The sequence below is a fragment of the Montipora foliosa genome, chromosome 10 (assembly GCF_036669935.1).
Source record: "Montipora foliosa isolate CH-2021 chromosome 10, ASM3666993v2, whole genome shotgun sequence".
Lineage (NCBI taxonomy): Eukaryota > Metazoa > Cnidaria > Anthozoa > Scleractinia > Acroporidae > Montipora > Montipora foliosa.
In genome coordinates this window covers 24,175,797-24,183,296 of record NC_090878.1, presented here as the reverse complement: position 1 = coordinate 24,183,296, position 7,500 = coordinate 24,175,797, and the positions used below count along the sequence as shown (strand labels likewise).

At 39.5% G+C, this 7,500-nt stretch overlaps 2 protein-coding genes across 2 annotated transcripts in view; one reads left to right on the top strand and one right to left on the bottom strand.

Annotated features, from left to right (window-relative positions):
• Positions 1–4,940, top strand: part of LOC137973961 (ATP-dependent DNA helicase RecQ-like) — an 18,196-nt gene extending 13,256 nt beyond the window's left edge. Inside the window, exon 2 of the mRNA XM_068820870.1 lies at positions 1–4,940. This exon is cut by the window's left edge and continues 535 nt beyond it. Within this exon, the coding sequence (XP_068676971.1) occupies positions 1–486 (486 nt within the window). The 3' untranslated portion in view covers positions 487–4,940.
• Positions 1–7,500, bottom strand: part of LOC137972649 (neogenin-like) — a 74,885-nt gene that overhangs the window by 45,826 nt on the left and 21,559 nt on the right. Inside the window, exon 2 of the mRNA XM_068819383.1 lies at positions 3,736–3,921. Coding sequence (XP_068675484.1) covers positions 3,736–3,799 — 64 coding nt within the window. The 5' untranslated portion in view covers positions 3,800–3,921. The remainder of the gene's footprint in view (positions 1–3,735; positions 3,922–7,500) is intronic.

Below are 7,500 nucleotides of genomic sequence, written 5' to 3'. Positions count from 1 at the left end.
AGTAGAGGAGTATACAGAGTTATACATTTTGGGCCGTCAAAAAATATAGAGGCTTATTTACAGGAGACCGGTCGAGGTGGAAGGGATGGCAAACAGACTGTTGCCCACATTATTTATCAAGGGCTACTTCTCAATCATGTTGAGAAAGACATAAAGCAATATGTTAAATCAGAAGAATGTCGTAGGAAAACTCTTATGTGTCAGTTTGACAATTGCAAACATGTCAACTGCCGTGACCCAAAACATTTATGCTGTGACAACTGTGCCAAGAACTGTTACTGTAACAGTAATGAGTGTAGAAAACTGACCATGTTCCCAGGTTGTGCCAACCAAACAGGACAAAATCCACCCAGTACTGATCGTACAAGAATAATTTCCATGCAACAAAAAAAAGCCCTGTTTTCAAAGTTGTCATCTTTGTGGGGAGGGAGAATGGGACCGACACAAAAAACGGCTGCAAGGAGGCTAACTTTACTGCCCGGTTGAATGTTTATCATTGTTTCAATTTGTTCTCAGTATCATGATTTTTATAAATTAGTGTTTTTTTAGTTCGTGTGCTTTCATGCGATACGCAAACTTAGTTAGATGAAAAAATATATATAAGGTAGTTGTGATATTGTCACCCTCCTTACCGTATATAACTCCGCTTACTTTTTAAAGACGAAAAAAATATAACTCTGACTTGAGGTGGTCCAAGAGCTCGTGGTCTTTCTATTTTGCGACTTAATTAAGAGATAGGAGGTGCGTCAGGATTTAGTAATGCTTTGCCGCTGAATGTTCAGGAAACCAGTGCGTTCCTAGGATTTGCTAGGTTTAGGAGGTTTCAAGTTTGAGTGATTTGTCCTTCCTGTATGCGACAATAGGAGCATTAGCTAAGATGCGCTTTTTCAAGTTGGTCATAGTGTTGCTGATAGGTTCGCTGCAGAGAACGTTGTATCAGGTTGCAAGACCGGTTTCGGAATACACAGTGGATTCCTTCTTCGGCTGTGTGCTCTAATCCATGAGAGCAGATCTTGACCAAATGTTCGTTGAAGCTGCCGCGAGTGGCGTCCCTCGTTGAAATCAACCAATAGGATGACAAGTATTTTCGATCCGTTTCGCGTCGTTAGCTTAATTGAGCAAGCCGTATGCCGTATGCCATATTCAAGCCGGCTTCGGCAATAGTGGAAGAGGTATTTCAATTAACATTTGGACGAGGCTTAGAACTATTTTCACAGTTTGTCGTTTGCAAATGAGCAAAAATATACTTAATCTAGGACTAGATTAGCATTGATAGGAAGAGAGGTATTCAGTGGACCTTTACGACATCCTTAGAAGACCTTGTCTTTGCCGATGATCGGGCCCTTCTGTAGCACAGAATGCAGGATATGAGGGATAAGACATGGGCTTTGGAGGTACAAGGTGCGAAGGTAGGCCTGAAGATCACTGCCATCAAGACAAAGTTAATGCGTATTAGTACCAAACGTGGCGATGGTGTGTCGGTTCCAGGGGGCCCGGGAGGGGGGCGGGATTAAGGAAGTGGATGAGTTTTATGGGAGCATTGTAAGCAAGAAGGGAGGAACTGACGAGGACATTCAGGCACAAATTGGAAAGGCAAGACAGGGCAGCATTTGCGATGCTGAGACCAATATGATGATCCATAGCACTAACAACCAAGACCAAGCTAAGAGTCTCTGGGTCAAATGTGAAGGAGGTGCTCTTGTATGGCTCTGAAATTTGGAGGCTGACTAAGGGATTGGAGCAGAAGTTGCAGGTGTTGATCAATAAGAGCCTGAGGAACATCTTGCGGATTTGGTGGCCTAGAAAAATCAGCAACAAGGAGCTTTGGAGACAAAGAGGGCAGCGACCGATAGAGCAAGAGATAAGACAAAGAGCTTGGGGATGGATCGGCCACACGTTGAGGAGACCAGATGGACATGTAGTCAAGAGAGCACTGGAGTGGAACCAACAGGGGAAGCGAAAGAGAAGGAGAACCCCCGGCACACCTGGCAGCGTATGTCACTTAGAATTTAATATAAAAAAAAAAATGAGAAAAAACCTTAGAAAAATGTTTTTAAAAAAATTAGAAAAAGTTGATCGAACACTCGATTCAATGGCTTAAGAGCAAATGCACTTAACCTCAGTCCTCTACACTACCGAAATATCGGTTTCAATTAGGCCATTTTTCTGAAGCATTTAAATAAAGCAAATCCTAACAATTTATTGAAAGCTAACCAAATAAAAAGGCTTCAGGGCCTGGTTCCTCGAAAGCCGATTAACTTAATCCAGGATTAGCGTAAACTTTTGTTTCGCGTTTTCAACTTTTTGGTGAAAGTTTCTTTTGCTTATTTTTGTTTTTCAAGATTGACGTCTTCTCATGTAAAGTTCTGCAGAAAATCTGCGTTGACCAGCATTTGGGAGTAGAGAAATGAACTGCTTGGTTTATTTTTAATGTGGGATTAGCGTTAATCGGCTTTTGAGGAACAGGGCCCAGGTTACTAAGAATGGCATCGACCGTCAAAAATGGCATCGCTTGTTTACGAACTCCGACACCGCACATCAAGTAGGTGAATCAACTGTTTTACACAATGATTGTCATAGTACGGAGTTTAAGACGTAGGCGAACTGACTTACTGGACGTAGGCGAATCGAGTCTAGACGTAGGCGAACAGACGGTAGGCCAAACGACCCGTAGGAGAAACGACCGTAATTCCAATCAACATTGTGAAACTATTTACAAAAACATCACACATTCATACCTACAATACTCGATCATCCAAGTCGCAGCTACTAAGCTGTGGGCTATAAAGAAGCCGTTTGAACCTGCTGTACTGTTCTCGATGTCACTTTCCTGGATGTTATGGCAGTACACCAAGATTTGTCTTGAGAGCTTTCATCATCTGCTCAATGGCGTCATAACTGAGAGTCACCTGGTGAAGACGTATTTCGATGATGCGGCGTTGATACTCGTAACGTTTCTTGGTACTACTCTGCTTTGCGGTGCATTGCGAACACAGACACGCAAGATCAGTTTACGAAGAACTTTTGAAGAGATTCGTGGCCGCCATGTTGTTTATTGTACGGCTGGTTCTCATGCTGCCTCTTCCTTTTTGAAATGCTCAGCACCAGGCTTTCTTGATTTTTAAAACTTGACATGATTGTTTTTTTCCAAATATGAAAAAGTCTGCTCGATATAGGCATGGATGCATTGGTAAGGGAAGATGTTTTGACATGAATATCTGGGAACTTGATATGAATATTGAAAAAACCTTGATGTATAAGTATATCGTTTGACATAAACATCTGACAATTTGATATGAATATAGGAAACTTGATTTATAAATGTATAGTTGACACATGAAATTGACAATCTTGATATTTTGTCACATTTGGACAAGCATACACCGGACAAAGCTATCCGTCCTTTGAACAACTGCATGGGTGTACATCTGTGATCTAAAGTTTTTAAAAACTTTAAAGTCTGATCTGAAGTTTTTATTTTAAAATTAAGTTCCATGTTTTCTTTAGAAACAAGGGATAAAAATAAAAAAAGGAGAATGGTTTAAAAATTTCTTCCAAGAAAATTACTTTATGTAATAAAAATCATCATAGTTTACAAGAAAACAAGAAATTGTCATGAAATCTCTCTGCTTGAATCTTTCATGAAAGGAATGGTCACAGTGCAAATGTGTTTCCTTCTTTTCCTTGTCAGCTGAGAACAGAAAAGGTAAATATCTATGTTTTTAGCCACCTTACCTACTCTGACCACGAATGGATAATCATATCTGATATAGTAGTACACTTCTTTCACTGGTACCATCCTTCCCAAGTCAACTTGCCAGAAGAACAAATAATTGCTCCGAGTCTCGAGGTTTCCATCTACTACATAGTCATCTCGAAAAGATTCTGAAGGATTTACTGGCTTTCTGAATGCAAGGTTTCCTTAAATTGAACAGAGATAAAAACATAGCAACGTATTTGGTAATCTGTGACCGTAACTAGGATGACTAAATTGCTTTTTTTGTTTGGAAAAATTAAGAATGTGACGAATACTTGCTCTAAACAAAGTACAATGTAGCATCCGCTTTAGTCCTTTTGTTGATAATAACTTTGGTCGAACCATTGTCAAATTGCCTAGTGGACTGATACTTGCACATCCACAGTAATTTGACAATATTATCATGCAATTATGGGGCTCTTCACATGACCCCGGTTGACCGAGATGGATCGGTTACCGAGATGAAATTGGTTTCTGTTCATATGGCGACTTTAAGCCCGCTTTCCGAGATGAAAATTTTGAAAAAGTTGTGACGCGACCATTCAGGTGTAAAATGTAACGAACAAGCTTGGCGACAATTTCTCGATTTTCTTTGTTTAAGCAACCTCAAATTAATTTTGACTCTACGGTAACTATCAAATGAAACCAATCTAAGCTTCGTTATCGAAGAAAAGAGAAGTAAAAACTCGGTAATGTCCTTTTATCACGAAAATGTATTGTATTATTTTCCTCCTGGTAACCAGGATGAAGAGTTCATATAACAAAATTTTCAGCCCGCTACCGAGATCTCGGCAACCGAGCCAACCCGCCTTCTCATACGAACACATCGAAGCTTTTACAAAGGATTTAGAGGCGAAGCAACATCTCGGAAACCAGGCCAGCCCTGGCCAGCCAGGCTCATTATGAAGAGGCCCTAAACAATAATCATCGCAATACCTAAGACACCTTCTATCAAGCTCTGGGACACTATTTGATTAATTCCCGCTCATTTAATGCTCTCCATATCTCTGGCACAAGGGTGCATTTATAGGCGGCTTTACGACTTTTAGGTATTAGAAAAAGTTGGTATTAGAAATTCCGGGAATTTCAAGTACATTGTCAGTAAATTCTACTCTATAGAAATTTGTATCATTAAAGTGCTACTGAAACGAAATTTTGACTTTTTCTTGTTTTTTGCTTTTCGTGACCTTTGAAGGCCAATAATTACGCCTGCGAAATTTGAGTTGGAAATTCCAAATGGAAGTGCGCTTTTTCGATGCATGCTTTTCGTGAATGAGCGTCCGCCATTACTTGTCCCAGTAAGATCCCAGGGAGTTCGTGACGTCGTCATATCATCAAAACCAAAGTGCTCAGAGGCGAGGTGACAGCTCCACAAGTGGAAAAACGTCCCGTTGTGCATGCTCATCGTTTGTAAAAAAAAAAAATTGGCAAATATACTGGCTTGTCGCTGTGTTGTACAGGACTGCAGCAAGTCAAATCCGCGAATTGGAATCTCTTTGCAAACGCCAAAGAGAAATTACGATCTGCCCAAGTGGAAAGCCTTTGTTCGCACTCACAGCTCCAAATTCAACACCATGGGGCTTTTCAAGATCTGCTCAGTTCATCAGGGTAATAAGCATTAATATTTTTGTTACCTTTTCGGGATAATTGAGGTTAAGAGTACGGAACTTTTAGAGTTAAATAAATACAAGTACAAGTACGCGAAATATCAACCTCGTTCCCAGGGTCTCCATTGTCGTTGAGAAGACAAAGACAAAGAGAGACCCTGGGAACAACCTTGCGCGAAATATACGTTTTTTAGATAAGTAACGTAAGAGGAAATCTAAGGGCAACAGCGCGCGACGCTTCGTTCGAACTTCTGTCATTATCAAGCCAAAAGTGAAGATAAAAATTTTTGCATAAGTATAAATATAAAAAAAAGAAGTAAAAGTATGTAAAGTATGAAAATGTAAAAAAGGGGTGTTAAAAAACATGCAAGAATAACAAAAAGAAAAAAAAAACTTTCGCACGAATTGAGTGTGACTGAACAATGAGACTTGGTCTCAGTTAATTAATGAAAAAAAACATTTCATAAATGAGACAGTCAAACTTCTTGCACTTTTTTAAGATGGTAAAATTGTTGGTAAGATCATTGGGCACATGAGAATGTTTCACACGGAAATGTTTTCCAATAGAGGAAGACGCATTCTTGTGCTCGTCTACGCGTTGATGCAAATGCCGCCGCGTGTAACCAACATAACTTGCATCACACATGTCACGTGTAAATTCACAAACAAGGGATTGTTGGTTGAAAATAGACGGCTTGACGTCGCGCGGTTTCAGAGGTTGTTTGATCTTATGGCTGACAAAGTGGGCTGGACGGTCACTTCAGCCAATATTCTAAGTGTCGATTCGGAGAAAGAGAGAACACTTGAGAGAACACATTAGTTTATTGGATCCAAAGTGGAAGAGGGACTAGTGACCACGAATGGCTACCTAATTTATACGAATAGAGAACAATACATGATACATGACAAACATTCCTACATAAGGTGCTCACATACTCTACGGAAAGAGCGCAACTCAGAGATCTGAGCCAGAAAATTCAAGTGACCTAGCTTCCAGCCCACGTGTGTCAGCCACAAGATCAAACAATATCTGAAACCGTCTGAAGTCAAGCCATCTATTGTCGACCAACCATCTCTTGTTTATCAATTTAAATGTGACCTGTGTGATGCAGGTTATGTTGGTTACACGCGGCAGCATTTGCATCAACGCGTAGACGAGCACAAGAATGCGTCTTCCTCGATTGGAAAACATTTCCGTTTGAAACGTTCTTATGTGCAAAAATGATCTTAGCAAGAATTTTACCATCTTAAAAAAGTGCAAGAACAAGTTTGACTGCCTCATTTATTTTATTTTTATTTTTTTAATGAACTGAGACCAAGTCTCCATGTACAGTCAAACTCAATTTGTGCGAAAGTTTTTTACATTTTGAATTGTGTTATTCTTGCATGTTTTTTAACACCCCTTTTTTACATTTTCAAACTTAACATACTTTCACTTCTTTGTTTTATATTTATACTTAAGCAAAAAATTTTATGTGACTTTTGGCTTGATACTGACCGAAGTTCGGTCGAAACGTCGCGCGCTTTTACCGTTAGTTTTTACTCCCAATAATAGGTGGCTCTTTAAAGATTTGGCCAAGTAGGGGTTGACATTTTTTGAGTAAAACTTGTTCCAGGTTTGACACTGATGTCTGCTGTTGTGTTACAAAAAGCTTTTGTTTTTGTTTTGGTATTTCCTTTAAGCACGGAGTCCCTCTTTGTCAATTTGATTTCTTATAGTAGTTTTTCTACCAAATTGTGTGGGTAACCTCTATCCCGCAAATGTATTTTAAATTTTCAAATGTTTTCCTTGAAAGTGTGTTTTGAGGATTCATAGAGCTTCACCTTTTATTGCTTGGTGGGTGACAAGAGGTGAAATCCATATATTGGAAGCTCTCCGTTGGTTTAACATGTGTTTTTTGATCCTTGCATCTCGTTCCTTTGTATACTATTGTGTCTAGAAACACAGTTTTAGTGGCAGATATTTCTGCCGTGAATTTAATCGTAGGGTGATGTAAATTTACTTGTTCGATGGAAGTCGCTATGTTCGGTTTACTCATGTCCCAAAGGGAAAAGACATAGTCAATGTAGCGTTTCCAAACTATAGGTTTTGAGACGGCTTTGCTTAAAATTTCTGTTTCAATTTTAGCCATTCAT